Here is a 16,186-nt window from a genome sequence, read left to right on the forward strand (position 1 = left end):
AATTTGAAAACCTAGTCACTTGTTGTTAAAACTCGGCCTAGCGCCAGTATCTCGATTCCAGAAATCGCTATTCAGTGTACATGCCACGCGTTAGGCCAGTCGCTAAATTAACTGATGGAGAACGCTGAAAGCGTAAACGCCATATGTTTTTATTTTGTTTTTTCTCTTGTAGTCGATGCAACGTTTTTAGTGTTTTCCGGTACAGTTGGTGCGTGGAGTTAAACACAAACGCATGTTTATGTATTATGAACATCAGATATTACGTTTAAAAATAATTTAGTGAAATGAAGGAAAACGGTTTCAGGGTTTCATTAGGCTATATATAAGTGAACTTATGTTTTATCACGCTTGTGCTGTTTCCCTTTGGAATACATGCAGAGAAAATACGCAGCCGATCAGGTTTCTCGCGCTGGGTTCTTTTTGGTGAGCCTATTTCCTGCGTCTGTGGTGTCTCCAGTCTTAAATGGGTTTAGCCTTTGTGTCTGGATTCAGCGAAACGTTTCATTGAGGTTGATTTTCCTGGGAGTAACTCAATATACACACATGTGCGTGTGAGTGTGCCAATTTTGAACCAACTGGGGCTTTTTGGTGAAAGATCAGTGCGGCATTCGTATGCGATTACGAAAACCCTAAAAAAAATGTAATTTTTCTTTCATTTCTTCTTTTTTTTTTTACGCCGGAGTTCTTTAGGGCGAGTTTCCCCAGTTTCATCTCCGTGGACAAATAAATCTCGACACAGCCCTCTGGACAGCTTCTGCCATCTATGAGCGACGGCAGCCACCAGACGATCGGCTTGTCGGTTGTCTGGTTGCCGCCGTTGCTCATAGATGGCGGCACATAGTACATCTCCGCTGCTCTTCCATCTTCATCGGAGTGGAAAGGCTGGAAGTTTTTCGTTCTTATACTCAATAACATTAGTAAATATTCTCTAAAACTTAAATCAATCTTTCATATTTATATTCTAACAACTAAAACGTTAGTGTGGAAGCAGCTTTGAAAGTAAAGCGTCGCGAGTTACGCGTCACTTGTAATTAGCTACTATTTTCAGGTATGAAGTAACGGCCTGCTAGTTACTTCTTAAAAAAAGGAACGAGCAACGCTTTTTCGTTACATTTTTTATGAAGTAAGACTAAGTTATTTAGTTAATTTTGAAGGGGAATGTGTACAATTCAAGCAGACAACTTACACCTCTCCTCTGCTCGTGCCTGTAACTTTCGCGATTATAAAACGCAAGGTAGAGCATAAACAGATGTGCACAAGCTATATCTCTCTATAGTCGAAGTTATTCCTGAGCAAGCTCCCTAGAAAGCAAGGAATAATTAACGACGACAAATATTGGAAGCGGCTTCATATAACCGATATATTCAGAGTAAAGGCACAAGCTTGCGTGGAAGTCACCGGGTCTTCGGTGTTCATAGTAAGTGTGGAAAGCAGTTTAAGGAAGTCCTGGCACCCGACATTCCAGACACGGATGTTTCAGTGACTTATACGTAACGTAAGAAAATGTAAGAAAATTGTGCTGTGCTATTTTCAAGCTCTTCGAATCGTAGTAACGAGTAAAGTGATTAGTGTATTTTTGCTGGCTAGAACCAGAACCGTGTATACAGAAAGTTTGGTCAATGGGACTTGCAGGCAGAGCCAGGGCGTGCACCACATGCAGAAAGAGGGCTTGACATGCTCTCTTGGCCAACCAGAAGCCTAAAAGACTCCCCTAGCGGTGGTAGCGAGAAACTCTTTTAATCAGAGGTATATGTTGGTATATGGTTTTGATAAGCGCGTAAGAGTAAAGTGCAGTAACCCTTCGTGGTTGAAAATAGAGTGCACGTGATGTTTCGATCATGATCATGCAGAAGTACGTAAGAAACGAATGCGCCGCTCAACTCTGTTTTCCTCGGACAGATTGTGACCACTTGGACAGCAGATTCCCGGTTCTCGGCGCTTGGCGTATGGATTATGTCAACCGTTCCGCTAGTCCCACTCTTCCACCGTGATTTTGGATGACCGTGATGGAAAAATCACGTGCGCCATATTTCAGTCACCGAGAGTTACTCCAACGCACTTATCAAGTTTGTTTCTCGCGACCACCGCCAGGGTATTATTTCCGGCTTCTGGTTGGCCACATTTGAATTTGTGAAGACGCCCTGGAACACGCCCAGCCCTCTTTCGGCCAATGACGCCTCCTCATTTGTCTCCTATACTTCCCAACGAATGACCAAACTCTCTACATATACGGCTCTGGGTAAAGCACAACGCCATTTGGTTAATTTACTTAAGTAACGTCAATGAAAGTCGCAAAATAATGTCCAAGAAGTCGTACTTGATGGTCGAAGTTTTACCTAACCAGTCGGTTCGGTATCGAACCTCTGGTTCGACAAACTTTAAAGACAGCCAGTTGCCGTGCGGTGCCAAAGGGGTCTGTGCTTCCAAAGCCGCTCGATCATCCCTGTTGGTGAGGCCTGTCGATTTTGTCCGAAAACAAAAGAGCGCGCCTGAGAGGAGAACTTTTTCCACCTGCCTTGGGGGCGCTGCACTTCCGCGAGTGATCTTGTGAGCTGAAAGCAACCCCCGGTCACAGTCCGACTTTCGCGGCGTTGACATTAGCGTCGCCACCATCGGCGACGCTGTGAATAGCGTCGCCACTGGCAGCCGATGGGACACCGCCAGTAAGTTGGCCAACATTATTTTTATATTTTACCGGTGTCGCCAAAACGTGGTATTCAAACCACGAGACAGAATGGCAGGCATAGGACGACTTTACCAACCGCGCCCAAGGTGTGCGGCGCCGCATGTAATAATGAAGTAAGGAGATCGTGCAGAGATGACAGAGGTCTGGCGATCCATAAATGGGGCTTGTGGGGGAGGGTAGCGAGGGATTTTTTCAATATTTTATTTTTGCTTGTATGCAAGTGCAGTGCTGTACTTAGTTCGTTTGTGTATGACTAATGTGCAACCAATGCGCCTCGAAAGATTTCGGTCGCAGCTCTCCATTCCTTACTAGACGGCTGGACATCTCAAAACAGAAGAACAACGAACACACACGACTACGCACCTTATACCTTTGAAAGCGCAATCGTACATCGTACGCATATACAAAAACCATCCTACAAAAATAGAAGGGCGCCACGTAGGATTGTTTATTGCTTGGCAAAGAAATGGCTTCAAAGTAGGCTACTACGTTCCAAACAGGTTATAAAAAAGCCGTTTTGAAATGTTAGCGAGGTATTTTATTAACAGCATGATTAGTTGTCAATCTAATTTTATAGTCTACTGAATATAAAATAATATGTTGACTCTTTCAAGTAATGAGAGCCCCCCGCCACGGACGAGGAATTCGGCGCTACTGTACATAGGTCGACACTTGCTCCGCGACCCAGATCAAATATCTGCCCGTCATTGGCTTCGCCGATACCGAGGTGCTTCCGCGGTTGCAGAAGGCTGCAGAACTCGCTTGCCCCACACCCTTGCACCGCTTTGCGCGGAGAAAATATCGTAGTGTCACCCTGTGCTCGCGTGTGGTTTGTGTTTTCGATCGTTTTCTCGCGCGTTTGTATAGTATTGTGGCGAGAGTCACTGATGAATGAGAAAGAAAAAGAGATGTACACACCCGCTTTTTGTTTGTCTCTCCACAGTTTTGAAGTGTACAGATGGGTTACGGAGCACGTGATGCCTAAAAACTGTTGCGTGCTGCGTTTTACGTCAAATGCTGCGAGAAATCCGGAACTCTGCCATCACGAGCTGCCGTCTCGAGGAACTTCCGGGATGCCTAGTTGAAGAACATTTCGCGACAAGGCACCGGAATGGCAGCCAAAGGCCACCAAGCTCCAGAAGCGTCGTATGCTCCCTTCATTTTAAGGAGGAGGACTACAAGGTGGGGGTCAAGCGGAAGTTTCTGCCATTGACCGCGGTGCCCATTCAAATCCCATTGTATCTGTTGTACATGAAACCAACAGGTTCAAAGAAGAGCAGAACGCTCGTTCGTGTGCCACCTAAAGCCTAGTTCACATGCAGCGGTTTTGGCCCTAGAGCGGCGCGATTCCTGCCGTCGCGGCGCTCTGGCCAGCACCAGCAATTCAGTGGCACGAGCGCCGCGACGGCAGAAATCGCGCCGCTTTAGGGCCAAAATCGCTGCATGTGAAACCCGCTTAACGCGTCCACGTCGCATGCGGGCGGTAAAAGCGAACAACGCAGCTGTTGATGAGTGCGAGGCTATTGAACCTTGCCTGCAAAGAGTTTAAAGTGGAAGAATTTCAGACGTCATTCAAATTGACAGGCTTCATGGAAGATGTCAAGAAAAACGCGCAACGCTTTCAAACGCAAGTCAAACGACTGAACGAGTGAATGCAAAAACTGCGACAAACCTGCGACGAATTTTATGAGAGATTGAAGCAGTATGAAAAGACAGAGCTGTGCAGGCCTTGATGAATGTTTCAAAAGCCACATCGGAAGGTGACAAGACGGCGAAATTTGTCATGGAGCAGATAGTGAATATTGACAAGGCACGAGCAGTACGGCAAGAACCAACGTTAAGAGAATGCGTACTATGGAAAGCGACATCATGTAAAGGCTATGACCACGTACGCGCAAGAAAATTCCTTAAACTGCCCTGCCAAAGTACGCGCAGAAATTTGTCGGGACGTCCACGGGACAGACCGAAGTCACGAGCCTCATCAAAGAACGGCTGCAGGTGGAAAGAAAAGGTCTGCGCTAAGAGAAGGAGCCCTACTGCAGCCTCATCATTGACGAAATGTGAATACAGCAGAAAGCGATTTATGATCGACAAGTTGATAGAATTTGCGGGCTTGATGAAATCAGATGCGAAACTCGATCAAGAGCCACTGAAGCAGGCAACAGGCTCCTTTGCTTCGTGCTACTTGGGCTTTCCACAGCTTACGTGATTCCAGTCGGCTGCTTCTTTACAAACAAATCTGAAGCACGGCCAGCTCCGAATTATATTACGCTCAGTGTCATCAAGGCGGTTGAAGAGGAAGGATTTCGGATAGTTCGCATCGTCACTGACAACCCCCAGACCAACACCGCGATGTTTCGACAGATGTCTGACGACAACACGCTCCAGCATTTTGTGCCGCACTCGGTACGTGAAGGTGAACCAATGCTCATCTTTTTTGACCCCAATCACCTTATAAAAAAACATCAGGACGAATGTGCTAGAGCTTTTTTTCAAAAAGCCCTCTACAACATTCAAGAACATCTGTTGGTCAAACCAGTGCTACTTCTAAGAAGTAGAAGGAAAACGTTATTCAAAAGCTCAAGTCCGAGTCGTTTTAATCTTCCGCATTGGATGTGGACTTGTCCTCTCTAACTTGGGTTAGGATTGTTCATGGCGGAAGGTCTAGGACCTCCCGCACATGAAGAAGCTCATTTTGTAGGTCAAGAGGAGGAGCGGCCCAATTTACCCAGGATTAGGGGAGGGGGGCAGGGAAGTTCAGAGGACTGGGGTGAGTAGGGGAGCTTGTGGCTCTTGCCGAGCTCATGTGAAACCAAACGATCTAGAGAAGATGAGAGTGTTCCGCGCAACGTTAATACTTTCACCTGTTTTAATTGGCACCTTTGAGTACCTGTACAAGAATCCTCAGTCTCACGAAAAGGCTCCAGAAGTCCACGATTGTAGCTCAACCATCACATTCATGAAAACGGTTGGAATGGGGTACAACCTCCATGATATCTCTAACTGGAAATCCAGACAAACGTCTCTTGTCAAAACAGAAGACGATCGGCTCTCGTGGCTTGAGGTTGATTTCATCAGCTACCTCAAGGATATTAAACTCGAAAGTACGAAGTCTCGGATCAAGTCCCTCACGAAAGAGACCTATGAGGCAACCGCAATGATAACCAGGTCAACGGTCGCCGTCACTGAGTATGTCCTGACGGACCTCAAGTGATCACAAACTTTGGCCAAAATGGTGTATTTGTGAGACAAAAAACTTGCTTCTAGAATGTATTATTTTGCTCACTTCTTTTTTTTTTTCAAAATTTCAGATTCAAGTGCGTGCTGACGGGACCTCTCAACAGCGACCCGGTTGAGTCTCTGTTCAGCTGCTTCCGCCAATTCAGCGGTGGTAACGACCGAGTTGATGCCAGAACATAAGTCTTCATGGCAGAAAATTTGTTCAAGTTTTCTTTCTTATATTGCAACCTTACTGACCTTACGTCCGGCGCCCAGTTTCTCGAAAACAGTATCAGTGCACACCAATCAAGTTTCTTATATAGTTTCAATTTCGTCGTGCATGTTGGCATTTTGGAGACTGCCAGAAATGGAAATACGCCCTCTAGTTCTTAATGCCAGACGGCGATTAAATGTGCCAGCTCCACTCGTGAAGCAGGAAATCCTGCAGCTCCTGAGGCAGCTCTTGGTGGGCTTTGGAAAATTCAGCAGTTGATGAAGTACAATAAGTCCCATCCGAACTTAAGTTCGCACCGCTGATCGACTTACATGGCTGGCTACTTGGCCTTTGTTTGCGAACGAAAGGTGACAATTTTTGTTTGTAGAAATTGTCGTAGTTTCAAAGCTACTATCTGAAACATTCCGCCTAGCAAAGCAATAGAAATGTTAGTGAAAGCGAGGAAGGCTAATATAAAGAACCCACTCAACTTTGCAGGTGACGTGTCCTGAATGCAAGCTATAACTTAAGGGAAATGCATCACGTGACGGAGCATAGGAATTCGTGGTTAGCCTTGACCAAGGAGGACGCAACTATCCAAGACCTGAAGATGTCTGGCTGTGCCAGCTCGTCTGCACCTTTGTCGAGAGGGCTCTACAGTCGGCAGAGATTCGTCGTTGTGGAGTGATTTGCAAGGTCCTCTCAAGCGCTGCGCTTTGACATCTTATGGACTGCCCGCTGATGTGGCGTACTAACTGCAGAGACCCGTACCACAGCGAAGAGCTCTGCGAGCTCTTTCTCGGGAAGCTCCTCAGACCTCTTTTGACTGGGCAGGTGACTTAAACAGCTCTCTTGACAATATATTGACGCTTTCGCGGAAGCCTCTTTCCCGACAGGTACTCCTTTGTGAACTATATCACTCTCTTGCTCTGTTTATGAACAATGAAGTTTATATTGCTGAAGTTATACACAAGGAATCTAATTTTATTTTTTTTTCACAGATGAACCAAAGGCACAGCTCCAGCGTCGGTTAAAACCGGAAATTATACGGTCTAGCTATATCCAACTATAACTCCTATATTACAGTGGTAGTCGACACGGGGAATCACTTACAACAAGAAGAAAACGACAATTTGCTCATACTGCCAGCTGGATGCGGCTCTAACCCGCAGCCTGCAACTGAGTGAGCTCCTCGCAGAAAGAATCGTGTTTTTATTCTACACAGATTTGTCACATCATTTACGCAATCAGGCATTCGTTTCAATTGAGACTTGCCGCTTCACGAAAAAACAATCTAAGTAGCAACACCGGGCCGGGCCGGGCGGACCGCTCCTCTCGCGCATAACGAGCGCCACGGCTGGCGCTGCAGGGTAAAGTAGAATTATCCCTCTCACCGGCGCAGTGAGGCATTGGGCAGGCCGCTCCAAGGTGCTTTCAAGCGTTTGCATGCTCATCTGGAACCGACGCTGCAGAATATAACGAGTTCTTCGAATCGAGGAAACTCTCGAAACTCAGGACCACACTTTGCAGAATAAGTTAGGGCAGTCTACGAAAGAAGCCTGGATAATGGGAGGCGTGGATAATGACATTTAAATAGTATGCGGCTCCAGACTCTAACTTTGAGAATGTATTTGAAGAGGTGCAGTACCAACGTGAAGAGGCCATTTCGAGGTTGTGCGACGGCTGTTGGCGGTGACTGTACGCCGACTTTTCACTCAATTGAGCTAGAGTGCGATATAACTAGGCATCAATCACAAAAGAAGATTGGGAGAGAAGTATAAAAAAAGTATCTTTATTGCTATTTATACCGTATTTTCGAGTATAAAACAACATTTTGCACGTCTTGTCAGTGACTTTATTTCCCCGTGTTTGAGCGTTTAGATTACGAGAATACTCCATTCAAACGTGAATCCCGGATGGCCGGTGCCTCAGAGTAAATAAAAAAATATGAAATTCAGAAAGACGCGATGATCATTATAATATATTAACTTTTTATAATGGCGCGTTTCCTGGAAGGGTAATGAATTGTAAGGAAAATCATGCAAACCTCACAGACACTTAAAGGCAATGCTCGCCCGATTTCATTTAAAAAAGCCATCAAATATCGAACACACCCAGACCATCTGCGACGGTTGTAGGGGTGTTGTTTTGGCAGCGAAGACGACATCTAAATAATGAGAGCGCGACTTTTTGTTGAGATTGCAAACGCTGTTAATACAAAATGTGTACATTTGTAAAAATAATAAAAACAAATAAGAGTAGTAAAAAAAAACTTTCACGGTAGAGGGAACATAATGCTGTAATACAGTATTAAAAACAAAGCACTCTTTTTTTTTTTCGTCTTTGATGTGTTCGGTTGTTAGCTCTCGGGGTTGTGTAGTAGTCCGGGATGTATGGGCAACGAACCGCGCGCATACGAGATATCACTCCGTGACTCCATTGGTCGACTGTGCGAGGATTCTTCGCTTGCTATTGGCTGACAGTGGCCCTGGTTTCAGAACATGCTTCTCCCATCGGCGGAGATGATCTCGGTGTGTTGCGATCTTTAATTGCTTTTCTTTAATAGGGAAATCGGTCGCGTATCGTGATGATATATGGATTTCTAGGATGCTTAGAGTCAGCAGAGTCAGTTAAAGTCATATTTACGCGATCTCAAAAACCTCTTCAGGGCACCTTTAACGGATGCATCACGCCCACTGAGAACATGAAAACGCGGAAAACAGAAGTTCGAGAACACGATGTTTTTCGGTGACGAAAGTATTTCCAAGGTAGGCATTCTCAAAAAACTAGAGGGTAACTGCACTCACTTCCGGTCTAACCTTATCGGTCACAGCCGCCAAATCAATGCCCCTAGAAAGGTCAGAAACAGGCACATCTTACAATGAAGTGTGTGTGTGTGTGTTAGGGGAGGGAGGTGAATTTTCCCAATGCCGTCGTGGTGTTCTCTATAGCTCCCGCAGTTAATGGCGCCCATGTTAAATCAATGTAAAGTGGCGACGAACTTCGTCAGGGATCTTCGTCTGCAGGCTGGGCCAGTTTTCTGAGTATGCCAGTGTTCCCGTCCAAAAGGATGTAGTCGCCTAGCAAGACATAGGAAGAAGCAAACCAAAATTAGAACCTGTGAGTTTGATAGACGCATTATCAAAATGAAAACAAGCCTTCATTTTCACTCTACGCAGTGCGATCAATGCGGAGCGCGAGTTCGCCTGCTTCTTGCGCAGGCGTTGCGGTAACGTCGGAAAGACGCCGAACTCTTACTGGTTCTTATTGAAGGATAGTGGGTTGACTTCAGGGCAGCTTTCTTTGAGGTCTATTTACTATCCTTCAATCAGAGTCGATCAGAGCTCCGCGCTCTGTCGTCCCCACAACCCCTGCGAAAGAAGCAGGCGACCTTGCGCTCCGTATAGCAATACCACCTAGAAGCCAACGCTTGCGCCATTCCTCTCCAAACGTCATTACTGATCATAATGAATTTGATAATATTAATAATAATAATGATTGCGCGGCTTTTCCCTTTGCAGCGGGGCCACAAAGCGCCGCCTAGATTGTGTCTGTGAAACTTTCCAGCGTGTCTCGCAGCGTCTCACAACGAGCGCGACGTTAGCACACGGCGTTGCCAAGACGGACGCGTCTGTCAATTCGCGGGCACTCTCGTGGAGCTTCAGCATGTTTGCCGCTTGTGGCGAGTCAGCGATCCACAAACAATGAAATCATACGCAGGCGTCGTCTTCCATGTGGTATACGGAGGGCAAGTTCGTCTTTTTCTTGCACAGGGGTTGCACTGACGTCAGAACGCCGAACTCTGATTTGCTCTGATGGAGGGATGGTGGGTAGACCTCAATGCTAGCTACCTTCACATCTACCCACTATCCTTTCAGTTAACAACAAACATAGCTCGGCGTTCTGACGTCACCGCAACCCCGGCTCAAGAAGCAGGCAGGGCATCTGAAAGAGACGCCCTGCCGTTCTCCTTAAAGTTCCTTGCTAAAATTCACGCTTCGTGTTTCTTACGAGTACCGACAATCTTTTTTGTTTAAACACGCAAAGAACGTGCCACAAGCGATTGCTCCGAAGCCGTTCGCTTTCGAGGGCTGTGTATTTCAGTGCTGTGCTGCCATCTGCCTCTAAGGTACATCGTGCCTCGGAGCATTGACGCTACTGGAAAGACAAACGGAAACATACAAAGAAGCTCTAGTTCTCACCCTGTCGGTGACTACAGTTCCTTAACTGCAGCTAAACGACACACAAAATTATGCGGTGTCTTTTTTGGGAAACGTCCAACGGTCTACCCGCGCGTTGCGAGGGCACAGTGCAGGCCTTACCGGTCCTGAGCATCGATGTGATCCCGTCCGCTCCCACGACACAGGGCAGGCCGTACTCTCGAGCCACAACGGCGCCTGCAAAGAACGCAATTCAAATATCGCCTCCCCACGCGCCATGACCGTTTCTCTAACGAAGATACGAATCGCCTACTATTAAGTCAATTCGGATCTTACTTCTGCGCCGAGCACATGCAAAGTCAATCACCTCGATCCACTGAGAATGTGTTTCGACTAAAAATGCTCGCAAAGTAAGTTTCATTTTTTATTTGGTTTTTTATGAGCAGTCTTGTGCCGCTTTGAAATACAGTCGGAACGATAGCTTCGACGCTTCAGCGGACTCTCATCTGTACTTATGCATATTGCACTTATGTGTCTTGCACCTTAAGTGAGCGAACTCTTCCAAATGCCCGCTTTGGAGAGTGAAGCCCTCATCTATAAATATAAAACTATCTATCACGGGACACTCTTATCATTCTACGCGCTCTGCGAAGAGCAAATATTCTAAAATATGCAGATGAATGACCCGTACCGATCGAACAGATTAAAGGTAGCCACCGAAAGACAAAGTCTTGGGCGGCACCGCGATATGAACGCCGGGGCTCCGAATATCCGACCAGATATTGGGAAACCCGGAGTTCAAACCCCCGCGCTGCCAAATTTTTTTTATTTTTTTTTCAATTCGGCGGCTACCTTTGTTCTGTTCGATTAAAATGGGCCCCTCATTTGCATATTATCCAATATGAAAACTATCTAGATAGAAGGCGCTACGTGACACCGTAGTCACGGGACATCATGACGTTGTGCGACACCATTATGTCACGTGACACTCTGACGTCATGTGACGCCGTTACTTCACGTCATGTCAAGGCTTCATGGGAGATGTCACGACACGGCACACGTCTACGTTTACCTTTGTTTAGCGATGCCCGCCAACATCAACATGCCTACTCGATTGTGCATCACAACACACGAAAAAGAAACTTAAGCACACAAACATCAAACGCTCTAACATAATACAGTATACACAAAATTACCAAAGCTAAAAAACATCATGACATGACATATGAAATAACAGGACTCTGTGATGGACGTCACGTAACGATATCGACGATGCACGCTCTACAACCCGCCACATCTACATCATTTAGAGTAGCGAGAAAAGCCAGTAACAGCCATTGCTGTAAAAACGTCATCAGTCCAGGAGCAATAAACATGTTGTATTGAACGTTCATTGTCCCATCGCAGGTTGCAAACTCAGAAAACATTCAGGTTACGGTCTCGCACGCGTACCGTGTGAAAGAGGTCCGCCCATCTCCGTGATCACGCCGGACAGAAGAGGGAAATACGGCGTCCATCCAGTGTCGGTGGCAGTCGTCACAAGAATGTCTCCTTTCTAGAGACACGCGACAAAGCAATGCATCAGGAAACCTGTCCCAAGTTTGCATCTCCAGAAAGATGATCGAAGCGTCGGGCAGACAACAAAAACATTAGCCGCGACAGACAGCGCAATATTTCACTTCGTATTACAAATTTTTTCAACTCTACATCAGCAACAGGCAACCAGTCGGGGGTGGCGATCCCATGTTGTACACAATCTCGTAGACTACAAGGTGGTAGTGCTCAAGTCTGAAAAAACCCAGTTTCTTAAAACTGTGTTTAAGGCTAATACCCCAGTCTGTTAATACTTCAATCTCTTGTACTAGACTCATATGGTTCGATTTCGCTTGCGTATTCGGAACTGTGACTTAAAGCACCGCAGCTTCCCCAAGACTATTGTTGCCGCACGACCGATGTCGAGACTACTAATAATTCAAAGTAAGATAATTACTTGTGGACTGGGCTTAAAGGTGCCCCGAGAAGGTTCCTGAGATCGCCTACATATGGCGACAACTCACTCTGCGTGATCTAAGCATCATAGAAATTCAAGATCATAACAATGCGTGACTGATTTCTATATTTAAAAAAAAAAATCAAAGATCGAACACACCGAGGTCATCTCCGATGATAAAAGGCGTATTGTTCCAGCGGCAAGAATGACACGTGACCAAGGAAAACGCAAAGTTTCATTGAGATTGCAAACGCTATTATAACATAATGTATATGTATACTTTTGTAGATGATAAAAGCAAATAAGAGTAGTAACAAAATTTCAATTTGTCGCGGAGAGGCGGCATAATAGTGCGATACTGCATAATACTGTCTTAAACACAGTTCACTCTATTGTTGTTATTGTATTTGTTTTTTTTTTTTTTTTTTTTTACGGCAGTGATATGTTTCGTTGTCGGCTTTTCAGCGCACAGTGGGGAGGAAGCGGCCGAGTGGGCGAACGCGTTTCAGCTCGGAGCGTGAAGCGAAAGCCTGCGCTGGGAACCTCCCGGGCTCGATCCCCACCGCCACCGCCCTTTTAGATTTGGATGAGTTTCGTACCGGCACGCGTTCGTGTAATCACTACTGCGTGATGCACGTTAAAAACCCAAGGTTAGTGGTTCTACTGCACTGGCTAAATTTCTCATCTCATCTACAATGGTCACCCGTTGAGACGTACCAACATCAAGACTGTATAAACTTACAAAGCAAGCCAATTTTCTCCAGCGCGCGATAGCCGCGGTGAGTCGTAGTCCGGCCTGCATGGGCAACGGGCCGCGCGCGTTCGAGGTATCACCCCGCGGTACCATCGGTCGGAGGCGCGAAGACCCTTTGCTTGATATTGGCTGACAGTGGTCTTGGTTTCGGAACATGCTCCTCGCATCACCGGAGATCACTTCAAACCAATCTTCGATTGCTTTTTTAATATGGAAATCAGCCGCGTGTCGTCGTGATCTAGGGATTTCTAGGATGCTTAGAGCCGGCACAGTGAGTTATCGACATGTTTAGGTGACCTCGGAAACCTCTTCAGGGCGTCAAATAAGAAAGGTAGCGATATCTTCTTCCTTGTCTTCTTGCTCGCGCACGTTTTATATTTGTTTCTTGTTCTTTCGGACTCGCGTGCGTCCGTAGTAGCGCAGCCCGCTCCGCTTCAAGATCGCATGCGACGTTCAAATACTCGGTTTTAGCTTGATTCAGAGCAAGGCTAAGACACACGTAAACACATTCACAGACACTAAAAGCGCACTGTCACGGTGTATCTTGTGTGTTTTACTGAATGAGCCGAAAAGAATATGCTCAATTACAGACGATGACAGCAGGGATGTTGCGCTTTCAGCGTAACTTCGTAGGCGACGTAGGCTTCTAAAGCAGAATGCGCCTTGAGAGCATTCCTCCTAAATCCTCCTTGCTTTTTTTTTAATTTTTGTTCTCTCTCGCGTTGACGGTAGCGCCGCCTGGGTCGCTTTAAAGTAGTAGGTGGCATTCTTCAGAGAACGTCCTTACCTGTGCGTATAGAAAGGCTTAAAGGGATTTAAGGCGCCTACATTAAACGGGTAGACTATTCTTTAGATATGTTGCTAATAGCTTACTTAGTATAACACCAAGTTTTACCATATTTTGGAGCTCTGGTAAACCCACGCATTAGTTTACAAATGTTGATTTTTTTTCTTCTGACGACCGGGCTACAATGCCCAAATTTGTCACCACCATGGTGCCCATAAACTGCGTAATCATCATATTTAGCGGAACACTCTAGCATTATAGGCGCCTCGATGTTCGACCAAGCTCGTCCTGACTTGCTACGATCGTGTACACTCTTACGCTACTCTGTCTCTTGCTATCGACCTCTTATAACCTTCCACTCTGCATGCACGTGAAAGAACGTCACGGACGATGGCGAGTTCGTTCGTAATGACCTGGTTGTCGTCGCTGGAGCTGGTCGCTAGGTTAAAATGGCCAGCTTTCAACATATCTTGATAACGATCACTCTCATTGTTGCTGCACTCTGTGTCGAAGACTCTGACAAAGCGAGCAATGCCGTAGATGTGATCGTCTCGAAACTTGTATTCAAAACACAAAAGGTAAAAGAGATAGGTGCAGCGCGAGACGCGGAAAGAGCCAAGTCTGCTAGTGCGTGCAAAGGGACGCCTCGCGTTGGGCGAGTGACATCACCAACCCAACAAACATGGCTACCAACCCGAATCGGGTGGATCCGAGGGTTTCGTATATAAGCAGAGTTATCCACAAAACTATCCCGCCATTTTCAAAAAAATATATTAGCAAAAATACTATAGGAACTTAGCAGAATACTTATCACATATTTGATTTTTGACTCGGTACACCCTTCGTTCTCTACAAGACACTCGTGCTTACGCGAATCAGGTGAGCCTCTTCGAAGGTCGGTACTACCCGTGCGTAGCCTTCTGCGACACCTTGAGACATCGGGTTACCTGTGAACGTGAGAAGCAGCGACTGATTAGAAGAGATGCATGTTTATCAGTACCCAGTATCCACGCTGACGGCATGAGCCGCAAAACCCAACCCGTAATTTTTCTGCGTCGGCCTCCCGAGGTGTTGAAGAGCTCCGTGAATGTGTCCGCACCTTTGCGTGCCATCACTATATATTCACGGACAGAGTGAGAACGGCAAGGCGTCCCTAGGGAGAGATCTATTCCGGGGTCCAGCGTGAACTCGCTGCCTTTCGCCGTGCTTTGGCTGAGCATGCAGGCTTGCGAGACACCGAAATGTCATCGAAGGTAAGAATCTCGCCCTCAAAGCGGGACAAGTAAAGGACCTTCTTGCAGTTCTCATCCTGTCAATGACCATGGTAAGAACCACAGCTTTTTCAGGAACCTGTAGGTATTCTACAGATGCGTGAGTGACTGTTTAAGCTTATCTGGAGCGGAAGTTCGTCTGCTTCTTTTGCAGTTGTTGTGACGTCAGAACAACGGGCTCTGATTGCCTCTTATTGAAGGATAGTGGGTAGAGCTGGAATCCAAGCTGCCTTGAGGGCTACCCACGATCTTCAATCAGAGCCAACCAGAGCTCGGCGTTCTGACGTCAAAACCCTTGCAAAAAGAAGCAGGCGAATTAGAGCTCTGGATATTGTGCGCGATAGTACAAGGCCTCCGTGCACCGTCGCTTGTTGTGCTCCTGCGTTACCTCGGTGAAGCGCCAACCAATGACACGACGTTTGCGCTCAACAGAAGAAGACTGTAACCAAAAGCAGCAAGTACCTCAATCTCCCATAACGTATTAAAAGATGCCGATAGCTTAACAAAGGTAAACAGTTATTCCTCTCTATTCGCATAGTGTGCATTGGGAAACGTTGACCCACCTTTCATTTCAAAGTCCCCTTCGATGCGTTTGGCGGCGGTCATAATCTGTAAGATGATATTTTATAAATTTACGCGCGGAATAAAACTTAGTAAATGACGAGGGCGAATTCTCTGCGGGGTAAAACACTAAAACGTAATTTCACTCGGGCATATCTTTGTCAACTAAACTGCATGAAAGTAATGAACACTCAACATTGCTACCCAAAAACCATGCACGAATACAAAGAAATACTATATTATGCTAATAGTATCCTTAGCATTTGCGGCAATAGTACATGCTCTGTAACTGGATGCTTGGCAGAATGTTAAAAATAGGGGCCTGTTAAGGTTCGAACATGTGTTTTGGCTGGCTGAGGCTGACCTGTTGATCGATTAAGCCTCGAACTATTCTATTAATGCTTTAATCGCGGTCAACTTCTTTAACTGGTTTATTGGTTGGGTAGGTGTTACAAAAGGACTGTTTTATTAGTTGTTACTCATATTTTTAAATTAGGAGATAGCACTTTAATCTTTTACGGTACATCTCTCCAGAATTTTGTAT

The 16,186-nt window shown here is 46.1% G+C and overlaps 1 protein-coding gene and 1 pseudogene across 2 annotated transcripts in view; one reads left to right on the forward strand and one right to left on the reverse strand.

Annotated features, from left to right (window-relative positions):
* The first annotated feature begins 4,744 nt into the window (after positions 1 to 4,744).
* LOC121045614 lies at positions 4,745 to 7,712 on the forward strand (annotated as a pseudogene).
* A 176-nt stretch (positions 7,713 to 7,888) lies between these two features.
* LOC8031533 (prodigiosin synthesizing transferase PigC) overlaps positions 7,889 to 16,186 on the reverse strand; it is a 170,580-nt gene continuing 162,282 nt past the window's right edge. For both annotated transcript variants that reach the window (XM_040222874.3, XM_040498595.2), the window contains 5 exons: positions 15,645 to 15,690; positions 14,681 to 14,757; positions 11,732 to 11,834; positions 10,442 to 10,516; positions 7,889 to 9,199 (listed from right to left, as the gene is read on the reverse strand). In XM_040222874.3, coding sequence (XP_040078808.2) covers positions 9,126 to 9,199; positions 10,442 to 10,516; positions 11,732 to 11,834; positions 14,681 to 14,757; positions 15,645 to 15,690 — 375 coding nt within the window. In that variant the 3' untranslated portion in view covers positions 7,889 to 9,125. The remainder of the gene's footprint in view (positions 9,200 to 10,441; positions 10,517 to 11,731; positions 11,835 to 14,680; positions 14,758 to 15,644; positions 15,691 to 16,186) is intronic.

Source organism: Ixodes scapularis, unplaced genomic scaffold, assembly GCF_016920785.2.
Source record: "Ixodes scapularis isolate PalLabHiFi unplaced genomic scaffold, ASM1692078v2 PGA_scaffold4__175_contigs__length_147842914, whole genome shotgun sequence".
In the NCBI taxonomy this organism is placed as follows: Eukaryota; Metazoa; Arthropoda; class Arachnida; order Ixodida; family Ixodidae; genus Ixodes; species Ixodes scapularis.